At 43.8% G+C, this 24,818-nt stretch overlaps 1 protein-coding gene across 1 annotated transcript in view; it reads right to left on the reverse strand.

Annotated features, from left to right (window-relative positions):
• Positions 1–1,183: 1,183 nt before the first annotated feature.
• Positions 1,184–24,818, reverse strand: part of Kif15 (kinesin family member 15) — a 55,246-nt gene continuing 31,611 nt past the window's right edge. Inside the window, exons 16-35 of the mRNA XM_090323199.1 lie at positions 23,666–23,807; positions 23,015–23,212; positions 22,233–22,340; positions 21,999–22,104; positions 20,683–20,848; positions 19,270–19,420; positions 18,952–19,037; positions 17,885–17,954; positions 16,847–16,933; positions 15,304–15,408; positions 13,916–14,038; positions 12,260–12,406; positions 11,280–11,378; positions 10,584–10,748; positions 8,107–8,216; positions 6,084–6,150; positions 5,295–5,332; positions 3,911–4,076; positions 2,674–2,805; positions 1,184–1,783 (exon numbers count right to left, since the gene is read on the reverse strand). Of these exons, the coding sequence (XP_090179325.1) occupies positions 1,721–1,783; positions 2,674–2,805; positions 3,911–4,076; positions 5,295–5,332; positions 6,084–6,150; positions 8,107–8,216; positions 10,584–10,748; positions 11,280–11,378; positions 12,260–12,406; positions 13,916–14,038; positions 15,304–15,408; positions 16,847–16,933; positions 17,885–17,954; positions 18,952–19,037; positions 19,270–19,420; positions 20,683–20,848; positions 21,999–22,104; positions 22,233–22,340; positions 23,015–23,212; positions 23,666–23,807 (2,329 nt within the window). The 3' untranslated portion in view covers positions 1,184–1,720. The remainder of the gene's footprint in view (positions 1,784–2,673; positions 2,806–3,910; positions 4,077–5,294; positions 5,333–6,083; positions 6,151–8,106; positions 8,217–10,583; positions 10,749–11,279; positions 11,379–12,259; positions 12,407–13,915; positions 14,039–15,303; positions 15,409–16,846; positions 16,934–17,884; positions 17,955–18,951; positions 19,038–19,269; positions 19,421–20,682; positions 20,849–21,998; positions 22,105–22,232; positions 22,341–23,014; positions 23,213–23,665; positions 23,808–24,818) is intronic.

Genomic DNA, 24,818 nt, shown 5'->3' on the forward strand with positions numbered 1-24,818 from the left:
GCTTGTGTGCTGTGTGCCAGCCTTTTGGCCAATAGCACACCATTTTGCAGAAGTAAACTTTGTCCTGCATGAGATCCCAACATCCTGAGCGAACTTTTTTGTTTTTGGTCAGTTGTGGGGCTTGAACTCTGCACCTGGGCGCTGTCCCTGAGCTCTTCAGCTCAAGGCTAGTGCTCTACCACTTGAGCCACAGTGCCACTTCTGGTTTTCTGGTGGTTCATTGGAGATAAGTCTCAGACTTTTGTGCTCAGGCCGGCTTTGAACCAGGCTCCTCAGATCTCAGCCTCCTGAATAGCTAGGATGACAGGTGTGAGCCACCGGTGCCCAGCCCTGAGTGAAGTACTTCTAACACTACACAACGTGGTCCCAATGTCACCCCTTCCCCGTAGTGTACTAAAACAATGCCCAATCCTGGCTGCACAGATTCAGAACAGAGGGTGGAAAGGTGCTTCAACCCTGGGCACTGCAGAATCCCATGCTTGTTTGGCCGGTGCACTACCCTTTGGGCCATGCCTTCAGCCCTGCATTTTTTTGAGGCATGAAGCCTTTTCTGTCTGTTCTGGTGTGCCTCAGACAATATTGTTCAGATCTCAGCCTTAGTGGCGTAGCTAAAGAGTAGAGAGTTGAGCCCCAGGTGGGGGCCTGAGCATCTGCACAGTTTCTCTACAAGTGCCAAGGATACTGGAAAAAGTAATCCACTTTTCTTCTTGCACTTGAAGCCTCTCACTACATATTTGCCTCCATTCAGAAGGCCGTCAGAGCAGTAGCCTGTCTTCTCTTCCTCTCTGCCTGCTGTTAATACGGTGACCAGCTCATGTCCTGGCTACAGACATTTGACTGATTTGATTACAATCCTTCAGCAAGACTTGGTGTGAGGGAGGCAGCCTGAAATCCCAGCACTTTGGCGGCTGAGGGAGGAGGATCAAGAGTCTGAGATACATTGGGCTATGTAGCGACCCTGTCTCTACGCACTGTGCACACACAGACAACACACCAGCTACTAAAAATCCAATCGCTGCAAGAATGAGCTGAGGAACTAGTACAGAATGGAAGAGAAGAACTGTCCATCACCGCACACTCACTGGGAAAAATAAACTTCAAAGATGGCTTAAGATCTTTTTGCTTCGGCAGCACATATACAAATAAGCCAATGAACAATGCATATCACTGTGGTAAATTGTTTCGTTGTAAAAGGATTTATTCAAAACATGGGCCACACATCATAGAAAATGCTCAGAATACAAAAATAATCTATATTAACAAAGTTATCTACAAAATCAAGGCATCAAACTCACTTTAAGTTTTAGCACCATCATATTCTACTGTTAGAGCTAACACAGAATCAGATACATGCTTTATTTCACACAGGACAAAGTGCTTTGGTATTTACAATCAACGGCCCAGTCACCACGCAGCCTACACTGTATGTGGTTGCAGAATGCGCATCAGAACTCCAGGATCATCATTCACCACCACCATGCACGCATTTTGTAAAGAGGGGCCCTCATTCAGTTGTACTCTGGGTAAGACTAGGTCTTACTTTTAAAGAGAAAGGAAAAAAAAAAAAAAAAAAGCTGGGCCCAACGGCCTCCAGTCCTATTGCTCCCGCTCGTACTAAGTGGCCCTCTACTTTCTCTGTTACATCAACTCTTCCCAACTGTGAAAAAAAACCCAAAATCCTCTCCAAACCAGGTGATGCTTCAGGAGGTGGCCATGATCTTTATAGTTCCTTCTTTTTCTTTTCTTTCAAAAATATATTTTCAACACGCAACTTTTCTGTCTCCTGTTGAGTGATTTCAAAAAGGAAGGGAGGAGAGGAGAAAGGAAAAGATAAAATAAGGCTCTAAATTCTTTTTTTGTGGGTCATAGGCTTGAACTTTAGCCTGGGTGCTGTCCCGGAGCTCTATCAGCTCAAGGCTACCACCATACCCTTGAGCCAAGCCCCACTTCCCATGTTTTAGAGGTGCATTGGAGATAAGAGTCTCAGGTCCTTTTGTGCCCGGGCTGGCTATGAACTTTGATCCTCAGATCTCAGCCTCCACAGTTATTAGGATTACAAGTGTGAGCCACCCTCGCCCAGACTACAGTAGGTTTTCTTTTTTTTTTTTTTGGTCAGTTGTGGAGCTTGAACTCAAGGCCTGGGTGCTGTCCTTGAGCTCTTTAGCGCAAGGCGAGCGCTCTATCACTTGAGCCATAGAGCCACTTCCAATTTTCTGGTGGTTAATTGGAAAACGAGTCTCACTGGACTTAAGTGCCTGGGCTGGCTTTGAACCACAATCCTCAGATCTCAGCCTCCTGAGCAGCTAGGAAGACAGGTCTCACGTGAGTCACCAGCGCCAAACCTGGGCCTGAGCACTGTCCTTGGACTTTCTCAAGGCCAGAGCTCTACCACTTGAGCCTCAGCACCACTTCCAGCTTTTTTCTCTGTAGGTGGTACTGAGGAATCAAACCCGGGTCTTCGTGCATGCTAGGTAAGCACTCTACCACTAGGCCAAACTTCCAGCCTATAAGTAAGTTTTTGGACTGGGGAAGTAGAGTCTCAAGTCGGGAACCTGTGTTCAGTCGGCAAGCCCTCTAGCCACCTGGCTTATATCCCCAGCCCCATATGTACTTCTGAGGAAACCATCACTTTGGAAAGAGGGGCAATTAATTTAGAGCGTTTGCAGAGTTTACCTCAGCAAGCCGGACATTTTCTTTCTTCAGACGCATTACATACTGAATCTTCTGATGGAGGTTTTGGTGGCCAACCAATTTTCCATTTTCTTCCGAGAGATAGTTGACTTGCTTCCGCAACAGACTCATCTCCTGTGGGGAAAAGCAATCCAAGGAGGGGAAAATGAGAAAACAGGCCATATATTTTCTTTTGTTTTGTTGCCAGTCCTGGGACTTGGACTCAGGGCTGAGCACTGTCCTTGGGCTTTCCTCAAGACTAAGGCTCTACTACTTGAGCCACAGCACCACTACATACTACGTATGTAGTAATGAGAAATAGAACCCAGGGCTTCATGCATGCTAGGCAAGCACTTTACCACCAGGCCACACTCCCAATCAAATTTTTTCTTTTTGCTAGTAGGGGAGGTGGAACACAGGGCCTGGGTACTGTCCCCTAGCTTTTTCTCTCAAAACTGGAGCTCAACCTCTTGATTCACACCTCTGCTTCTGACCTTTTGGTGGTGACTTGAAGTCTCATGGACTCTCCTGACCAAGCTGGCTTTGAACCTCAATCTGCAGGTCGCAGCCTTCCGAATAGCTAGGATTACAGGCAGAAGGCACCAAGCCCAACCAAACTTTTTCTTTTAAAAAAATCTCATTCATTCCTGCCTTCCAGGAGAACAAGTGAGAGAATGATAGATCTCCAGTGCTGGGGGCCGAGTAACGCCATGTCTAACTTTGAGTTATATCGTCGGTAATAACTTTCTGCTGAGAGGCAAGGTGCACAAGGCGAGGCTCAAGACTTGATTACCATTGGTTACAAATGTGTTGTTGCTTTATCACTCTCTGCTGAGACCTGTAGTGGGAGTAAACATGTGGACCTCTCTGTCCTGCCCACCTTTGTGCTGGTGCTCCGGCACCAGATATTAGGAGGAGGGACTTCCAGAAAGAGGGATTCCTGCCTTGATGAACCTGCCTGACACGTCTGTTTGTGCTCTGGGGAAGGAGGGCTGGGTGCAGGCGGTTAGTGGGCCCCCTCTCCTCGTTCGGCTTGTCCTGGTCGGGACGTGTTCTCCCTATCCCTCCTGCTAATCGAGAAGGACCGGGGACGAAAGACCCTGACCCTCCAGTTTCTGTGACCATACATTTTTGTACACACTGGAGACTCTGAAATAGGGCTAGCCCATTACAACTCACCTTTCTCCTGATCAGTTCCTTTTATGGAAGTCTGTAAAAGTCTGGAAGAACACTCACACACCTGTAATGTTCTCTCTCTCTCTTCATACATCTCTTCCAGTTTTGATCTCAGTTGTTCCTTTTCCTGAAATGCTTTAGACTCCAAAGTTCTGGTTCGCTCAACTTCCTCACTCATCCGAAGACAGTCCATCTCCTTGCTGTGCAGGGCAGTCTGGATTTCTTCTAGACTGGAAGAATAAACATCACGTCATGGTATCCAAAGGGACAGAACGACAAGATATCACTCACATTAGGTCCCTCCAGCTTAGAATTCTGAATGAAAAGTATCAATCATCTTCAGCTCTCTTGTAAAGTTGGTGAAAGAGAGAGAGCTAATGGAGCTGGGAGTTTGGCCTAGTGGTAGAGTGCTTGCCTAGCATGCATGAAGACCTGGGTTTGATTCCTCAGTACCACATACACAGAAAAAGCCGGCAGTGGTGCTGAGGCTCAAGTGGTAGAGCTGTAGCCTTGAGAAAGTCCAAGGACAGTGCTCAAGCCCTGAGTTCAAGCCTGAGACTGGCAAAAAAAGAGAGCGAGAGCGCGAGCTAGCTTGGCGGGGAGGGGGGGGGGGGGGAGAGTAATAGCTAAGTGCTAGAGTGCGGTCATGAGTAAGGCCTATGGCTTCCATCCCCAGCACTGAAGATAGAAAAAAGAAAGGGGGAGAGGTGGTGAGGATAAAAAGAGAAGAGTTTGGAAAATAACTCCATTTTTTTTTTTTTGCTAGTCCTGGGGTTTGAACTCTGGGCCTGGGCACTGCCCCTGAGCCTCTCTCTGCTTGTGGCTTGCACTCTACCACTAAGACACAGCACCACTTTTGGATTTTTCTGTGGAATCAGACCCAGGGCTTTGTGCATGCTAGGCGAGTACTCTTTACCACCAGGCCATGCTGACAGTTCTTCAAACCATTTTTTTTTTTAAATAATAAAAAACATAGAATGAAGTTAAATTACTTAGAGCCAATGACATGTCCAGAGCACATGGTAAGATTTACAAGGACTACGAGGGTGGCTCTGGTGCTATCCCACTTTGACTTTGTACTGCTTAACTGGAGATATACAGTATTAACTTTGAGTTGGCAGATGTAACGTGACCAACTCGTGTTTGGTACCTTTCAATAAAGTTATTGAAATGCAAAAAAAAAAAAAAAAAAGTCTTGTGGATTTTCCTCCCCAGGGCTAAAGATGTGAGCCACCAACAGCTGGTTCATGAATGTTCCTGATTTCTTTAGGATATGACAGTGGTACCAAGAACATGGACGACTATGTGTCAGTGATTGTATATAGAGATCCCCTTCTTAAATACTTGTGTTAAACATGACATTTGAAATAGTGATGTAAAAATTAATCAAATAAAAAAAGTAGAGCACAAAGAAAACAAGAACACGAACTACAAAACAGCACACTTACTTTTGTTTCATTTTCAGCATTTCTTCAGCAATTTTACTCTATAAATTAAAAACATTGAAAAAAAATTGAAAAAATTAAAAAAAAGAAAGCTGGTTGAATTTCTATTTTGTTTTGCTTTTTTGAGATAGGCTCTATAGGGCCTAAGGCTAGCCTCAAATGCAAGATTTTCCTTCCTGGTGGGATTACAGGCCTATAAACATTATAGCTGGCTTATGTTCTTTAATGAAGCCTACTCTTCCTTGGTAATAAAACCTGTGTCCTTTTCTATAACCCCAGCTAGACCCACTCAAAGATGGTGTCGACACACGAGGTACTGTGATCCCACCAGTCTCCAACTCACTGCACATGCAGCACTGTCCGTAGGCATCCTGCAGAAGCATTGAGAAAGATACCTTCTTCCTTCTTAGCTATGTGTAAGTACTACAGGTCCGTCTCAGGGTAAACAGCCAGAGAAGAATGGCTTTCAATGGAAAAGGGACTTCTAAAATATATCAATATATATGGTAAAATTATTTTTTTTTCTAGTGCCAGATTATGGCTTGAACTCAAGGCCTTGGTGCTGTCCCTGAGCTTTGTTCAAAGCTGGCGCTCTACCACTTGGGCCATAGTTCCAAGTCCGTCTTTTTGATGGGTTAGCTAGAGATAAGAGCTCTTGAATTTGTCTATGAACTGGTATCCTCAGATCTCAGCCTCCTGAGCAGCTAGGATTACAGCAGTGAATCACCGATATTAGTCATCAAAGTTAATTGTGTTTTTCCCAGAAAAAACTACTCTGTGAAAATACCATACATTAGCAAGACTTTCTCTCCTGTCTTCTTCACTGTCCAGCTCTTGATTGTTTGAGTAATTCTGATCACTGCAAAGATTAAAAGGACAGATAAGGTTATACAGTTAAGTCTATTCGAGGATCCAGTTCAAATTTATTGTACATGATGGCAATGCCAAATTATCTGAAAGGAAGCTACGTGATTTAGGGCCAATAAGCAATATGCATGGTGAAGTGTCTTCCCAGAAATCAATCTTATCTCTCTCAGCACAACAGCATTATCAAATCAGATGCCAGTGGCTCACGCCTGTCATCCTAGCTGTTGAGAAGGCTGAGAGTTGAGGAATGATTTAGAGTCAGCCCAAGCAGGGAAGTCTACCAGATTATAGTTTTTTGTTTTTGGAGGGAGAGAGGAAGGGGTCATGGAGTTTGAACTTGGCCTGGGTATTGTCCCTGAGCTGCCTCAGCTCAAGGTTACTGCCCTACCCTTGAGCCAAGCCCCACTTTCCATTTTCTAGAGGTTAACTGGCGATAAGTCTCAGGTACTTTTGTGCCAGGGCTGGCTTTGAACCTTGATCCTCACATCAGATCTCAGCCTCTTGAGCAGCTAGGATGACAGGTGTGAGCCACCGGGCAAATCTACCAGATTTTTTTTTTTTTTTTTTTTTTTTGCCAGTCCTGGGTTTGAGCTCAGGGCCTGAACACTATCCTTTGACTTTCTCACTTGAGCCTACCACTTGGAATAGTGTGTGCATGCATGCACATACACACACAAAAGGAAGAGAGCTAAGAGCACTGAGTTGCATGCACACCTCAGGGCCCACGAGACAACGCTTCTCCCCATCTTAGAGAACGTGCCTGAATGCCATGGGCTTTTCTAGATCTCTCTTGTCTCCTGCATGAGCACCAGGACACTGAAGGATCACAGAAGCTCCACTAAGGGACATAGTGGAGTTCATTGTTACATCTTCAAATGTTTCAACCCCTCCATCACACTTCCTGTACCCTTTCCTTTAAGAAACTGCATATTCACAAAACACAAAGTTTGCTTATTCCCTTTCCATAGTTGCCAATAGTCTATTTGGACTGTGCCAGGCGTCCCCCCGTACCCACTGCAGCTCAGGCTTTTTCTAATCTTTTGGCCTCTGTGCATCCTCGGCTTTGGCAGTTTCTTTGTGCTGCACACATATAGACTTGCTATGTGTTACTCAGTTGTTCATGTTCTTTCCTCCTCTCTTAGCGTTGATTCATGTTCTAGGTGTAACCCTCCAGGTACTTATGGAGAAATAGCATTTTTAACTGCCACTTAAATATGACTGGAAAAGCTGGCTGTGGTGGCTCATGCCTGTAATCCTAGCTCCTCAGGTGCCTAAATGTGAGGATCATGGTTCAAAGCCAGCCTGGGCAGGAAAGTTCAGTGAGATTCTCTCATCTCCAACTAAACACCAGAAAACCAGAAGTGGCATTGTGGCTCAAGGGTTAGGATTTTAGTCTTGGCTGAAGAGCTCAGGGACAACACCTAGGTTCAGAGTTCAAGTACCATGATAGACAAATTTTTTTTTTCTTGGTGTCAGAACTAGGAATTGAGATCAGAGCCTGGGCGTTGTCCATAAGCTTCTGTACTCAAGGCTAGCGCTCTACCTTTTTAAGTCATAGCTCCACTTGCAGGTTTTTGGTGGTTAATTTGAGGTAAGAGTCACACAGACTTTCCTACGTTGGCTGGCTTTGAACAGTAATCTTCAGATTACAGTTACCTAAAATAGCTTGGATTACAGGAGCCTGGCTTAATATAAGTTTTGTTTCAAATATTGCACATGGTTTAAATTCAATGTAAAAGTTCACAGAGCTGGCAAGACTGTGAATGCCTATCTTCCCACTCTGGAAAAAGCCCTATCTTTATTAGACCCCACTGAAGATCAACTCAGAGAGCACCTCCCACGTCAGTGGGGACATGGTACCCCACGTGAGACCTGTTCCAACCTCTTCACACAAGTAGACCCAGGCAGGGCAGGCCTATTCCACAGAGTTCTGGTGACTCATTCTCACCTGCTCTCCTTCTGTCTCTTAATAGTATCCAACTGGGCTTGAAGGAGCCAGTTTTTCTCTCTTAACTGCTGGGACTCCAGGCGTAGGTTCTCCATTTCACACAACTGCTCCTAAGAATATACCAAATCATGTCTTTCAGAAAACACATGGCAAGTTGGCCGGGAGTTTGGCTTAGTGGTAGAGTGCTTGCCTAGCACGCACGAAGACCAGGGTTCAAAAAAAGAATAAAATAAATAAAACACATGGGAGTACACTACAGCATATACTCTGCCCTACACTATATGACAAAGGCAGATACTCTTCACATAGCCTCCTTTTCTGCATAGAACACTGTATTGGGAGGTAGGGAGTGTGGCTTAGTGTGGTAGAGTGCTTGCCTAGCACACATGAAGCCCTGGTTTTGATTTCTCAGTACCACATACACAGAAAAAGCCAGAAGTGGCATTGTGACTCAAGTGGTAGAGAACTAGCCTTGAGCAAAGCTCAAGGGCAGTACCCAGCCTCTGAGTTGAAGCCCCAGGACTAACAAAAAACAAAACAAAAAACCCAGTACTGGGAACCACTAGATAAAATACAGACTATTAACAAGCCTCTGAAGATCTAAAACTGTGAATCTGACCATAGCCACAGTGCCTTGAACAGAGTGTGTTATTAAGATTAACACACACTTATGTTTACTGAAGTTTAATGAGGGTTTGGTTGTGGAGCTTGAATTCAGGGCCTGGGCACTATCCCTAAGCTCCTTTAGCTCAAGGTTAGCATTATACCACTTGAGCCATACATAGTACGACTTCCTGCATTTTCTGAGTCATTAATTGGAGATGAGAGTCTCACAGACTTCCCTGCCCAGGCTGCGTTTGAACCATGAACCTCAGATCTCAGCATCCCCAGGAGCTAGGATTATAGGCATGACACACTAGCACCTGGCACCAGAAGTCTTTATAGGAAAAAAAAAAAAAAAAAAGGTAACAAAAATGTGTCTATTTTGTCAAGTATCCTCTCCACGAGAAACTAAATGTGAAATAGTACCCTTACAAACTTCCTGTGTCTTGTCTACAATTATATTATCCAACAAAACCTCATAGTAGAGAGAAGAATATTCTATGTAGTCCCACAACCTACCCAAGTAATCTTCCTAAAAACCGTATGTGCACCAGGCCACTTACAGAAGAAATAGAACATACTGTAAACTAATAAAAACAAGTTCAGTAATAGAAAAATGGTAGCTGGTATGTGATGGCCTATGTTCAGAGTCACAGCTCTCATCGAGGCAGGGGACCCTCAAGACTGTGGGCAGTCTTGGCAACATCTGTCTTCATTTCGTTTGAGGGAAGGAAAGGAGGTAAGGAAAAGATAAAAAGATATTCAAAGTTACTTGTCATAGAAAAAATATAAAGTACTGTGATCCTGCCTACTTGGCAGGCAGAGATGGGGAAGAGAGGCTGGAATTCTGTGTTCAAGGACAACCTGGGCATAAAACATTAAGACTCCATCTCAAGCAATGGCTGGGATACAGTGACATATGCCTATCATCCCCAGTGACACAACTAGGAAGATGGCAGGCCAAATCTGCTGGGGCATAAAGCCAAGATCCTACTTTGAAAGTAACTAGTTCAAAGAAACAGGAAGCATCGCGTACTGCTGTGCATGTGTGCGCATGCGTGTAAGATCAGGGGGCTGGGTATACACAGTACAAGGCAGGCACTGATGGCTCATGCCTATAATCCTAATTATTCAGGAGGCTTAAGAGCTGAGGCTCAGGGTTCAAAGCTAGCCTGGAGAGGAAAGTCTGTGGATTCTTTCTCTCTACCAAAAAGCTGAAGTCAAGCTGTCCTTTATAGACTGCTAACCTTGAGCAAACAGACTCAGGCACAACACCGAGGCTCTGAGTTCAAGCCCTAGGACTAGAAAACAACAACGAAACAAAATATGAAACAAAGCAAAACAGGAGACATACAAATACGAACTGCACAGAGATCACATATTCTAGCTATTACTCTAACACTATTCTAGCACTATGAGGTGAAGTTCAAGTGAAGTCTTTCTGACTACAGTTGATACATACTATAGAATATGAGCCCATGTGTGGAAACCAAATGGGAACAAGGACAGGCATTTATATACTGGTTATAGAGTCCTTGGCAGGCCCAGGGATGCCAGCAACAAAAAAACTAGGCAGCTAGGAATTGGAATTTTGGAGTTTAGAATTTTATAATTCCAATAACCATGGCAATATTATTTTTTTCTTTCTTTTTTTTTTTTTTTTTTTTTTGCCAGTTCTGGGGCTTGAACTCAGGGCCTGCGCACTGTCCTTACCATTCTGGCTTTTTCTGTGTATGTGGTACTGAGGAAATGAACCTGGGTCATTGTGCCTGCTAGGAAAGCACTCTACCACTAGGCCACTAGGCCACACTCCCAGACCAATACTGCTAATTTTAAGATATTAAATTTATTGGGGGAAAATATTACCCAAATACCTTCATTCTGAGGATATCAGCATTTTTTATTTCTCTGTCTTCATTTAGTTTGGTTACAAGGTATTGCAAAGTCTTTAAATCTCTTCCATCTTTGATTTCTTGTTCTTGTTGGGTTTCTATGACTTTTGTCAAATTTGTTTGAAAGTGAGAGGGAGTTTTAGGACTCTAAAAAGAAAAAAAAATCATCTTGACCAAATCATACTACAGAATTTATTGTAAGTCTATATACCCCCCACACAGAATGTGCTTTTAAATGTTTATTCAAATATCTAGTATACAGGATATGCCAAGACACATGACATTTAGCTTATTATTCTAATTCTTATCCAAATAAAACACAAGAGATTGCTCCTTTATCAAATGCAAAGCTGACAGGTGTTTGGGGGAAATATGTAAATATAAAGGTACGGTCTTAAGTCATTTCAAAATTGTTACCACTCACACCGTATATTTCCTCCTCAAAAGTATTTCTGAGAACCTGGCGGGGGGGGGGGGGGAATATGGGTTCAGTATCTGACATGCATGTATGAAAATAAAACAGACCTGCTGTAGTTGTTTTAAGGAGTAGGGAAGTCAGATGAGGGAGAGTGGAGGGGCTGAGTTTGATTGGGGAATACTATGTGTGTACATGGAAATGTCACAGTGTCACTATGACAATATATGCTAATAAAAACGTTTCAAAAGACGGAAAGGTACCTGGGGAGCAGAATTTATCACGTCTTCTTCGTTGTCTTCTCTCATTGTGAAGTTATGCTCATTGTTTTTCTGCTCTACTTCCTGTTTCGTTTGGCTTAGCTAGGAAGAGGTTATAAGTTAAGTACACACAGATCGAACACAAAAACACAAGCGTGCTCATCATCAATCATCTGGCGAAGGGCAAAGCACAACCACAAGAGGCATCCTCAACACCGGCTAGCACGGCCACCACAGAAAGAAGATGCAAGGTGGGCATGTGGAGAAAAAGGGAATGTTTGTATGGAAATTGGTAAAGTCTTTGTGGAAAAATGTCACGGAGGCTCCCAGCATCCCAGCAAAACCAACTAGAAACAAAACCACCATAGGAGCAGAGATTCATTTCTGGGTGTGTACCCAAAGAAACGCAAATGGTATTTATACTTGTGCTCCCTGCAACTTCTCTGTGAGTCAAACGCCAGGGAAACCTAAATGGCCAATGATGCTTAAAAAAGGGGAAAAGAAAGCCGGGCATTGTGGCTCACCCACCTGTCATCCTAGCTACTCAGGAGGCTGAGATCTGAGGAGCTTGGTTTAAAGCCAACCCAGGCACTAAAGATGGTGAGATTCTTATCTCCAATGAACCACCAGAAAACAGAAGTGGGGCTGTGGCTCAAGGGGTAGGGCGGTAGCCTTGACCTGAAGAGCTAAGGGACAGTGCCCAGGCCCCATGACAGACAGAAAAAAATAAAATTAAAAAAAAAAAATGGGTAAAGAAAACAGTGTATGTCAACGCAATTGTATACTCCACAGCCTTTTAAAAGGAGCCAATTTTGTCATCTGCCAACCCTGGGGTGGAGGATGCTATGCTAATTAGTGAGTGGGTCCCAGTTTTGAGCCCAGAGTGTAACTGCTGGATTGACCATCTGGTCCCTGAACCCATCATTTTATCTGTGAAGCCATCAAGGCAGGAATGCAAGGGCCGCCTCGGCCATGTCTCTCACCTCGTGTTGCAGTTCCTGGATCAGGGCTTCCTTCTTGGTCAGCTCTTCCTGGGCAGATTGCAGCAGCCCGGAGTGTTTTTTTGAGGCCTCGGTAAGCAAGTTCAGCTGCTCAGTGGCGTGGGCCAGATCCTCACAGAGCATGTCCCTCTGGTTAGGGAACCATCACACAAAAAAGACTTATTTTGGGGGTGTTTGGGGGGGGGGAGTGCCAGTACTGAGGCTTGAACTCAGGGCCTGGGTAGTGTTGAGCTTTTTCACTCAAGGCTCAACACGTTACTACTTTGAGCCGTAGCTCTACTTCTGGGTTTTCTGGTGGTTCAGTGGAGAGAACGTTATGAACGTTCCTGCTCAGCTGGCTTTGAACCAAGATCCTCAGATCTCAGTCTCCTGTGAAGCTAGCATGACAAGCATGAACCACCAGCACCTAGCATCAGGGTAAATTTACAGTGTAATACACTTGGAGTGGAAAACATACTACTTCCTTGTTTCCTCCATTCCCAAATACCAGCTCAAGTAGAGACGGGACTATAGCTATTCGTAAACAAACATTGTGGACAGCAGTTTCACAAGAAAGCCTTACTCCACAGCAAATGAAGAGGAAAATGTACGGAATGTCATCTGTGTGGCAGGTGCTGGTGGCTCATGCCTTCAATTCTAGCTACTCAGGAGGCTGAGGTTTGAGGACTGCTGTTCAAAGCCAGTCCAGGCAGGAAACTCTCATCTCCAATCAACTCCTCAGAAAAAGCAGGAAAGGGTACTGTGGCTCGAGTGATAAACCACTAGCGTTGAGCACAAAGAGTCTCAGGGATAGTGGCCAGACCCCAAGCTCAAGAAAAAGACCATAGTAAAAATACAAAGCACTAGCCCAGAATATCTTTTGAGGGGCATACAAGAAACACTCAACACTATCCAAGTCAAGGGCAAGGTAAGTACAAGGCAGTGTCTGGAATACAATTTTACTGTTACCTCTTTAGGGCCTGACCTCCTTTGGGAAGATTAAGTAATTATTAGATAATTCTTCATTATAATTACTTATTAAGTTTATCAATGATTGCCAATTAATAAGAATACTAATGATAAAATGTTAATAACTGAAATACAATTATTACTACTGAAATTACTAACTACTCCTTAAAAAAATCTTTTATATATGTATTCAAAACTTCAATTGACAAGTATAGGTTGTGCCAGGGGCCGGAGTTTGGCCTAGTGGTAAAGTGCTTGCCTAGCATGCACAAAGACACAGGTTCAATTCCTTGGTATCACATACATAGAAAAGGCCAGAAGTATGCTGTGGCTTAAGTGTTAGAGTTCTGGCCTTGAGAAAGCCCAAAGTCAGTGCTCAGGCCTGACTTCAAGCCCCAGGACTGGCAAAAAAAAAAAAAAAAGGCTGTGCCAGCCAGGTGTGGTGGCAAACACCTATAATCCTAGCTCTCAGGAGGCTGAGATCTTAGGATCGGGGTTTAAAGCCAGCCCTGGCACTAAAGTCCATGAGAGTCTTATCTCTAATGAATCACCAGAAAATCAGAAGTGGTGCTATGGCTCAAAGAATAGGGAAGAGCTAAGGGGCAGTGCCCAGGCCCAGACTTCAAGTCCCATGACGGACCAAAAAAAAAAAAAACAACAACAAAAAAAAACGGACATATTTGTACCTACCTCAAGGTCCTCAGAGAATATTCTCAGCCGAAGGGTTTCTTTCAGATCTAGAATATCTGCCTCCTGTTTCTTGATCAAATCTCTGCTCTCTTCTTTCTCAGCTAAAGCAGCGCTATATTTGCACTACAGGAAAGAAAGTCATGACACAGGGCTGTCTGATTCATTATGTTTATCTGTACATTAAAGCAATGAAGAAGCCAGCTGCTAGTGGCTGAAATCTGACGACTGTGGTTTGAAGCTAGCCCATGCAGTGAAGCCTATGAAACTGTTCTTTTTCCCAGTCTTGAGCTCAGGGACATTGCCCAGGCCCCAAGCTCCAGCCTCAAGACTGGGAAATAAATTTTTCTGTCCATCATGGGGCTTGAAAGCTGGGCCTGGGCACTGTCCCTGAGCAATTCAGCTCAAAGCTAGCATTCTACCATTTGAGCCACAGTGCCACTTCTGGTGGTTAATTGGAAATATGGGTCTCACAGATCTTTGTGCCAGGGCTGGCTCTCAACCACAATCCTCAGATCTCAGCCCCCTGAGTAGCTAGGATGACAGGTGTGAGCCACCAGTGCCGACTGGGGAATAAATATTTTAAAATAATTTTAAATAAATGAGGATGAGATATAAGGATGTGGGTTTGAAGCCAGCCTGGGCAGAAAAGCATGTAAGACTCACTTGTAATTAACCAGTAAAAAGTAGAGGTGTGGTTCAGTGGTAGAACCCCATCCTTGAAAAAGCTAAATGACAGGGCCAAAGCTCTGAGCTGAAGCCCCAGAACTTGCATGCACACAAGCACGCACATGCATACACATGAGCGCACACACACAGAGAAACAAAAATCAACAACAATTAACAATACTGTGAATTTGAAGCTGATGACCAGATTAATTCAAATTAGTCCAATTAATACTTATAAATAAAACATGGAGTAAATGCATGTGGTAAAAAGAAATGGAGCCATCTCCAGAATACTGCCTGTAGAAATAACGGTGGAGTAGCAAGCTCCCTTCATAGCAGAATACTGCTCACACACTGGTGGACGCCATCCCTCCACCCATGGAGAAGAAAACACGAGAGGTGAGGGAAATGCTGCCTTCGTGGTTTCCCATAGGTGGGTCTTCCGTCCAATAAAGGCCCTGCAAATAAATCTTGGTAACCACCTGGGCATGAAGTACTATTTCTCTCTCCTTTATTTATTTATTTTTTTTGCCAGGGTTTGAACTTAAGGCCTGGGCACTGTCCTTGAGCTTTCTCAAGGCTAGATAGAGCTCTACCATTTGAGCCACAGCACCTCTTCTGGCTTTTTCTGTGTATGTGGTACTGAGGACTTGAACCCAGGGCTTAGTGCATGCTAGGGGAGCACTTTACCACTCAAGCCACACTCACAGCCGCACACTTACATTTATGTCCTTTAGTTCTTGTTGCAGGGTGTTGATGGTTTCCGTCTTCTCATAGCCTGATGTTCTGAGCTCCTGGATCTGGTTCATAAGGCTGGCTACCACTTCCTGATAAGGACATAAACAGTATTTTCATTCCCAGTGACACGAGGATTTGTTTTTTTTTTTTTTTTTTGGTTAGCCTACCACTTGAGCCACAGTGCCACTTCTGGTTTTCTAATCGTCAACGGGAGCTAAGAGTCTCTTTAATGCCGGGACTGGCTTTGAACATCCATTTTCAGATCTCAGCCTCCTGAGTAGCCAGGGAGACAGGTATGAGCCACCACACCCAGCTCAAAGATACTTCTTAAGCAATTGGTCACAGTATATCTTTCTTAATATAAGCCAATTTTATTTTACCAAATATCAAATAACATCCCATTATTAGCAACTTAGATTTCAATAGCTTTACGCTCTTTCTTTGTTTTTGCCAGTCCTGGGCTTGAGCTCAGGGTCTGAGCGCTGTCCTTGAACTTTCTCAAACTAGAAGTTCTACCACTTGAGCCTCAGCACCAGTTCTAGCTTTTTTCTTTCTTTCTATTTTTTTTGCCAGTCCTGGGCTTGAGCTCAGGGCCTGAGCACTGTCCTTGGACTTTCACTGTCCTTGGACTTTCACAAGGCTAGAGCTCTACCACTTGAGCCTCAGCACCACTTCCGGCTTTTTTCTATATGTGGTACCGAGGAATTGAACCCGGGTCTTCATGCATGCTAGGCAAGCACTTTAACTACTAGGCCAAACTCCCGGCCCTTCTTTCTTTCTTTCTTTTTTTTTTTTTTGCCAGTCTTGGGCTTAAGCTCAGGGTCTGAGCACTGTCCTTGGACTTTCTCAAGGCTAGAGCTCTACCACTTGAGCCTCAGCACCACTTCTGGCTTTTTTCTATGTATGTGATACCCAGCAATTGAACCAGGGTCTTTGTGCATGCTAGGTAAGCACTCTACCACTAGGCCACACTCCCGGCCCCAGCTTTATGCTTTGAATCATATCTCAGAGCTCTGTTTGGCTGTTTGTATGTGTGCACACGCACCATTCCTAAGATCTGAATTCAGGGCCTGGGTGCTGTTCCTGAGCTTCTTTGCTCAAGGGTAGCACTCTAACACGTGAGCCACAGCTTCACTTCTGGATTTTTAGTGGTTCATTGGAGATAAGTCTCATAGACTTTCTTGCCCAGGCTGGTTTTCTCGGATCTCACATCTGTAATCCACAGAACTTAGCCACATAGGTAGCTAGAAATTATAGCCATGAGTCAGTGGGCTCAGGAAAGCTCCTTTTGCTCTTCTGGAAGGTGGAATGAGGCTTAGCTGTACAAGAAGGCAGAAGGTGGCAGAGGAGAGATCATAACATCAATCTAGCATTGATAAAGTAAATGTAAAACAACGCTAGGTGTGGTACTCCCTCCCCCGCACCTATAATCTCAGGATTAGGGGGAGTATATAAAGCCAGACTCAAACATACAAACAATAACAAATAAACAAAACAAACAAGGGAAGAAAGAAAATTACCACCTACCTTGTCAGAATCTCTAGACTTTTCCAAAGAACTGATTACTTTTTCAGTAGCCAGCAAGCTCTGTTCTAGTTTCTGTACTTTTTCCATCTATGGGGGGGAAAAAAAAACTCAAGGTTTTAAATATATATCAAGCTGTAAACCGGGTGCCAGTGGCTCACAGCTGTAATCTTAGCTATTCAGGAGATTGAGAACTGAAGACTGCACTTCAAAACCTGCCTGGGCAGAAAAGTCCCCAGGGGACTCATTTCCAATTATCTATTAAAACCCTTGAGTAAAAGAGTTTAGAGACAGTGCATAGGCCCCGAGATCAAGCCCCTCAATGGGGGTGGGGGGAAGAAACAAGTATGTGTGATTTCAGATACTCAGGAGTGGTGGTGTTAAGTCTGTATCTCAAGACAAGGCTAGCATAGATTACAAAGTAATTTCTAGGCCAGATACCCTAGTCTCATAAAATTGAGGTTCAATCACCAACCCCGCAGGAAAGTAAACAAAGAAACAGACAAACCTTCCATTTTTTACAACTAATTTCTAACACTGAAAGATATAAACCTGAAATAGTTCTTTTTTTTTGTTTTTGGATTTTTTTTGGTTGTGGGGCTTGAACAGGGTACTGTGCCTGAGCTTTTGTGCTCAAAGCTAGAGGTCTACCAGTTTGAGCCACAGCACCACTACTGGTTTTCTGGTGAGTAATTGGTAAGAGTCTCCTGGATTTTTCTGCCTGGACTGGTTTCAAATTGTATCCTCAGATCCCAGCCTGAGTGCTGTCCCTGAGCTTTTCAGCTCAAGGCTACTGCCCTATCCCTGGAGCCAGAGCATCAATTCCCGCTTTCTAGTGATTAGGATATCAGTCTCATGGTCTTTAGTGCCCTGGCTGGCTTTGAACCGCAATTTTCAGATCTCAGCCTCCAGAGTAGTTAGGATTAAAGGCATGAGGCACCATGCCCGGCCAGCACCAATTTCAATAACAAATATCTCTAGATATCAAGAAAAATAAATCTATAACCCTCACAACAAATTCTAGAGTCACAGGAAATTCACCTGTTGTTCACACTTGGTCATTTCGCTCTGTTTCTCTTGACGCACAGTCTCAAGAACTTTTAAGATTTCTCTGAAAGAGAATAATTACAGTTTAGATTCCCCCCATACACATAGTGGGACTTGAACTCAGGGCCTAGGCACTATCCTTGGATAATTTTTGCTCAAGGACAGCACTCTGCCACTTGAACCACAGTGCCACTGAGGGTTTTTTTTTTTTTAGAATATTCTTTTTTTTTTTTTTTTTTTTTTGCCAGTCCTGGGCTTGAGCTCAGGGCCTGAGCACTGTCCTTGGGCTTTCTCAAGGCTAGAGCTCTACCACCTGAGCCTCAGCACCACTTCCGGCTTTTTTTTCTATGTATGTGGTACCAAGGAATCAAACCCGGGTCTTCGTGCGTGCTAGGCAAGCACTTTAACCACTAGGCCAAACTCCCGGCCTCCACTGAGGGTTTTTCTGTGTATTATAGTTCCAGGGAACTGAACCCAGGGCTTTGTGCATGCTAGATGAGCACTCTATCACTAGGCTACGCTCCCGCCCCTTTTATTCTATTTTTGATGTTGGTCCTGGGGCTTGAAATTAGTCAGGGCTTGGGTACTGTCTCAGAACACATCTGTTTAAGGCTATCACTTTACTAGTTGAGCCCAAGCCGTACTTTCAGCATTTTCTTTTTTTGGGGGGGAGGGGCGGGTCATGGGGCTTGATCTCGGCCTGGGTGGTGTCCCTGAGCTCTTCAGTTCCAGGCTAAAGTCCTACCCTGGAGCCAAGCCCCACTTCCCATTTTTTAGAGGTTAATTGGAGATAAGAGTCTCAGGTTCTTTTGTGCCTAGGCTGGTTTTGAACCTTGATCCTTAGATCTCAGCCTCCTGAGTAGCTAGGATTACAGGCTTGAGCCAACACGCCATTTTGGAATTCTTTAAAGAAAATCATTTTGTTATTGTTATTCAGCTACATTCCCAGCTGAAAACAAACTTTTTACAGGGCTCTTCTGGGGGAAAAAGAAATCAACAAGGTAGAGCTGAAGTCACGAGTAATAGTGTAGTCAGCCAATGGAATGACAGATAATACTCACTTAGAACTGTTTTCCTTGTCTTCTTCAAACTGTAATGATAATTTGCTGTTGCGTTCTTTTTCTGCCTCAAAAAGCTCCATCAAATTCTAAAAGACAAGCTTGGATTAGGTTAAGTGCTTCACGCATGGTGAGTTCCTTCGTGTGTGACCCATACTGTGGTCAGTATAGAAAGGTCGGGAGAGCTCAGTACAGTTCCCACCTTTCCCTCTAGAGGGCAGCCAGAGACCATCTGTGTCTGCCTTTGCTACACACGCACACACGCACGCACGCACGCACGCACGCACGCACGCACGCACGCGCATTACTCTTCTCACTCACGTTCAGGTCCGTTTTCAAAGTTTCATTTTCTTGTTTGCAGTTCTGGAGATTTTTGGAAAGCTGATCAATTTCGAACTTCATGACTTCTTGCAGGTTTTCATAGGAATCCTGCAGGCAGGCTTGGCTCTCAAGAAGGCTTTCATTTTCCAACCTTTACCAGAAAAACATTTGCAAGGGGTAAAGACACACATATCATGTCTTTTAACCAGATTATCTATAGTGCGATTTATTCCATCAGCAGGCTATCCCACCTTAAAGGTCAGATAGATGGAAAGCTCCTGGTAGACTTTGGTGAAAACTACATGATGCCTATTTGATACCAGTTTGGTGGGGATGAACAAATAGAGGCTTCCTTCCTCATCCTCTCTCATGTGGCTTTGCCCAGGCAGGCTTAGTTGACTGGCCATCTGGGGTGAGTAAACAATGATGCTATGCAGTGACTATTCATTTCTACATTCTGTCAACAGCTTCACTGTTACCACTGATGACCTACTCTTTCAGATCTAAGATTTCCTGGGGCTTGAACTCAGGGCCTGGGCACTGTCTTTGGACACACTCCCCCACCCCGCCAATACTAGCGCCCTGTCACTTGAGCCACAGCACCACTTCCAGCTTTTTCCTGTGGATGTAGTACCAAGGGCTTTGTGCATGCTAGGTGATCACTCTACCATTAGGCTATGCTCCTGGCTCCTAAGAAGATTTTTGTAAGATGGTAAATGAAGGATCTGATCTAAGCAAGAGGGAAAATTCCCTCAGGGAGGAATAATCTATGGATTTTTCTGCTTTCATCCTCTTGTTCCTTTGCCAACACACTGATAGCATCAGCCAAGACTGAGTGAAGAGCTTATCTCTGGCCTACACAAAAGAAACCCCCAGTTCTATACACAGAAAGTTATTAGATATGGAGCTAACCATTACAGTACTCACTCAAATCTGAGAACCAGATTACAAAGAATTAGATGCTAGAACATAAGAGAAGGAATCCACACGTGTATCTCTTATATATACTGTATAAAGTAGGCAAAATTATTCAATAAATGTACAGTATTTGCCAGGCACCAGCGGCTCATGCCTGTAATCCTAGCTATTCAGAAGGTTGAGCTTTGAAGATTGTGGTTCAATGCCATCCTGGGCACAAAATTCAGTACCCATGCCCACAGTATGAGCCCCTATGACTAACCAAACACACAAACAACAACAAAAAAACCTAGCGTGTAAAGGTAAGATTAGATCCAGTCATTCAGAAGTTAATGGAAATGCCATGTGCAAGAAAAGACAGTACACTTGTGGACTTGTGGTAATTACCAATACATAACTACTGTTTGCTCAAGCAGTTTGAGTTAGGTTTACAACACTCACACTTTAAGTAGCCCAAGATTACAGCCAATCAGACACCTAGAATCACAATTCTACCTGATGTTGTCGAGTTGGAGCTGAACTTGCACGTATCTTTCAGAAAGTTGGCTGAATTCTTTCTCCTGACTCTCTTTGAATGAGTTATACTCCATTTTTACCAAAGAAAGCTCCTTGTCAGCGGAATGAAGAACGATTCGCAGATCATGAGCCTCACTTCTCAAAACTAAAAAATAAATACAAGTTCTCAACAAGGTTCTTTTATAAGTTGGGGTATATATGTCTCAGAGCTTTGGTAATGTCCCTGAGCTTTTCTGCTCAATGCTAACATTCTACCACATGAGCCACAGTTCCACTTTTGGCTTTCTTGGTTCTTAACTGGAGATAAGAGTCTCACAGAGGGACTGGGAGTTTGGCTGAGTGGTAGAGTGCTTGCCAAGCATGCACGAAGACCCAGGTTCGATTCCTTAGTATCACATACATAGAAAATCTGGAAATGGTGCTGTGGCTCAAGTGGCAGAGTGCTAGCTTTGAGAAAAAAGTGTCTAAGTACAGTGTCCAGTCTCTGGGTTTAAGATCCCAGACTGGCAAAAAAAAAAAAAAAAAAAAAAAGAGGAAGAAGTAGTCTCACAGGACTTATTGTCCAGTCTGGTTCAGAAATGTGATCCATGGATCTCAGCCTCCTGAGTAGCTAGGATTACAGGCGTGAGCCAACAGATTAATACAATTAAAACTTTTTTTTTTCCCTCTGAGACCTTATTACTCAAGGTTAGTGCTCGATCGATCACTTTGAGCCACAGTTCCACTACTAGTTTTTGGATGGTTATGGGAGATAAGACTCTCATGAACTTTCTGGCCAGGGCTGACTTTGAACTGTGATCCTAAGATCTCAGCCTACTGAGTTAACTAGGATTACAGGTGTATTACAGATGTGTTATCAGGGCCTGGCTCAATATCAGTTAATGAAAACATTAAGCAGGGGCTCAAAGTGTGGCTTAGTGGTAGAGTGTTTGACTAGCATGCACGAAGCCCTGGGTTCAATTCCTCAGTACCCTATACATAGAAAAAGCCAGACATAGTGCTGTGGCTCAAGTGGTAGAGTAATAGACTTGAGCAAAGAATCTCAGTGCCTAGGCTCTGAGTTCAAGCCCCAGGACTGTCCAAAACAAAACAAAACTTTAAGTAAACATTTGTATTGTTGGTTTAGAGGCAATTCTGGAGAAATTTACCTTTCATTGTTCCTTACCAGTTCCATGCAAACTCAACTCAAAACAATCAACCAACCAACAAACATATGGACATTTAATCAGGTGGGTGAAAAGCTGTAGCATTATTCATTCTTTCAGGTCCCAAGGTCCTGGGCTGCTCACACTTACAGTCATTCTTGGTCTGGGTATCTTGAAGCTGCTTTCCGAGGATATTCAAGTGTGAGAGGTGGTCGTGCTGCTGTTGAGCCCATGTGGTTCTTTCTGAGGAGAAGAGCTTAGGCAAAGAGACACACAGTCCGCTCAGACAGTGCACCACGATGTGTGGCTTGGGTCACGCGATGCACGGACTCTTGGGGTGTGTGGGGGGTGCCTGGTGCTCTAAGGGGCTGCACTGCTCCCTACCTCCTGCATCTGGGTGGAATGATGCTCCAGCTTATCAACCTGCTGTTGCAGCTTCAGGTTTTTATGCTCTTCTTCATCCAATTTCACTTGAAGAGCACTCATTTGTTCCTGCAAAAAACAAAAACAAAAAAAAAACAAGAATAGCTGCTTTTTAAGGCAGAAGTATAACCTGAAGTGGGGAAGTGGCACTTGACTCAAGGTGTAGGGCGGTAGCCTTGAGCTGAAGTGCTCAAGGATAATACATAGGCCCAGAGTTCAAGCCCCAGGACTGAAGACAAAAAAAAAAAAAAAAAGTTAAATGAGCAGGGCACCAATGCTTCAAGCATGAAAATCCTTGTTATTCAGAAGGCTAGGATTAGAGAACTACGACTGGAAGCCATTCTGAGCAGGAAAGTTCATAAGATTTATAATTAAGCAAAAGGCTGAAAATGAGGACTGGGAGGAGGGCCTAGTGCCTAGCATGCATGAAAACCTGGGGTTTGATTCCTTGGTACCCCATACATAGAAAAAGCCGGAAGAGCTGCTGGGCTCAAGTGGCAGAGTGCTAGCCTTGAGCTGAAGAGAGCCCAAACTCAGAGTTCAAGTCCTACAATTGACCAAAAAAAAAAAAAGAAAAAAGCTGGAAGTAAAAGTGAAGGTCTGGTGGTAGAGCACCAGCCTTGAGGAAAAAAATCTTTTAAAAGTTTAAGTTCACATTGACATACACAAAAGGGGTATAGCATAGATCAAGATGCATTGACGTCATTTAAGTACTGTTTTTTACCCTGAAACCAACACATTACCTGTACTGTTCTAAGCTCTTCTGAAATGGCCTCAAAAGCTTGTTCACTCATCTCGGGTGGAACTGGCTCATTTAATATATCATTATCTAATTGGCTAGAATTGTGAGTTTGCACTGGGGTAAAACTGCCCACTTCAGGGCTTAATTTTGGTCCCGGCTGTGAATGGAGTTGAAAAGCTTTGGTTGGTGTAGTTATAATCTGCAAAACAATGATTACAGAATATAAAATAAGCACACACAGAAAACAGCATAGTCTGTCTATAAACACAAAGCATATAAAAGTTTGAATTCTCTCCATTAAATGCAAGTGTTGTGGAAAAGCAACACAGAAATGACCCCATGGAAATTTAAAAAACAAAATGCAACTTAAAAACTGGTGTCAAGCTAGGAGCTTATGGCTCACGCCTGTAATCCTAGCTACTCAGGAGGCTGAGATAGAAGAACAGATCTGAAGATAGCTGGAACCCAAGATTCTTATTTCAAATTAACTATCAAAGAAAACTCCCCACCCTAAGGGGTGGAGAGAGGAAGGGAAGGAGGGAAATAGGGAGGGAGGGAAGGAGTGAGGGGAGAGGGAGGAGGGAGGGAGGGGAGAGGGAAGGAAAGAGTACGCACTGATTTTTAGATGGAAGCATTGCTTCACATAACATACCTTAAGTGTTTCAGCATGAATTTTATTCAGTTGAGAAACTTCCTGCCGCTTGCAAGCTTTTGTAGCTTCCAAAAGGTTCTCAAGATTCAAGTTTGCTTTTTGCAAAGACTGAAGCTCTGATTCTAATTCCAGCTGCCTTTTCCTGATAATATCAAATATTTATAAAGTACTTAACTGCTGATGTCATCACACAGCTTACAGTTGTCTTTTTAAACAGAGATACTTCTTGTATTATCAATCATCTTTTCCAGCTGGCAAAATAGGGCTCAGAGATAGATGACTGTTCAAGGTATTCAAGATACACATGGTGGAGTGCAGTAAAAATTCAAAAGCCCAAATAGTTCATAATAATAGCATTGGAAAATGCCATTTTAAAACAAACTTTTTTTTTTTTGCCAATCCTGGGGCTTGAACTCAGGGACTGAGCACTGTACTTCTTGGGCTTTCTGAAGGCTGGAGCTCTACCACTTCTGACTTTTTCTGTGTATGTGGTTCCAGGGAATTGAACCCAGTGCTTCGTGCATACTAAGCAAGCACTCTACCACCAGGCCATGGTCCCATCCCCAACAAACTTTTTTTTTTTTTTTGCCAGTCCTGCCTTGAGCGCAGGGCCTGAGCACTGTCCTTGGACTTTCTCAAGGCTAGAGCTGTACCACTTGAGCCTCAGCACCACTTCTGGCTTTTTTCTATGTATGTGGTACTGAGGAATCGAACCCAGGTCTTTGTGCATGCGAGGCAAGCACTCAGCCACTAGGCCAAACTCCCAGCCCCCAAACAAACACTTTTTAAACAAGGCACCAGTAGCTCATGCCTATAATCTGAGGTGTTGGGAGGAGAGTGTGGGATCAGGCTGACCTTGGACCTTCACTACTGATTAGTACACAAAGAAATGAACTGTCATGTATAGTAAACATTTATAGTTTTATTGTTTTATGGCTTTGTCACTTTCGATTACCCTATGAATGTAACCCCTGACAGTTTCCTGGTTTTAAGAAAAGTATATAAGACTGGAACTAGAAATAAACAGGGCTACAGTCTTAAGCTTACAGCCTTAGGCTAGTCTTGGGCTCCTGACCTAAGCTGTAGACCTCGAGACCCCATCTGTTTCTTGTCTTTTTCTTTTCTCATCCTCACCCCCTAAATCAGGAATCTC

The sequence above is a fragment of the Megascapheus bottae genome, chromosome 32, assembly GCF_031878675.1.
Source record: "Megascapheus bottae isolate mThoBot1 chromosome 32, mThoBot2.hap1, whole genome shotgun sequence".
NCBI lineage: Eukaryota > Metazoa > Chordata > Mammalia > Rodentia > Geomyidae > Megascapheus > Megascapheus bottae.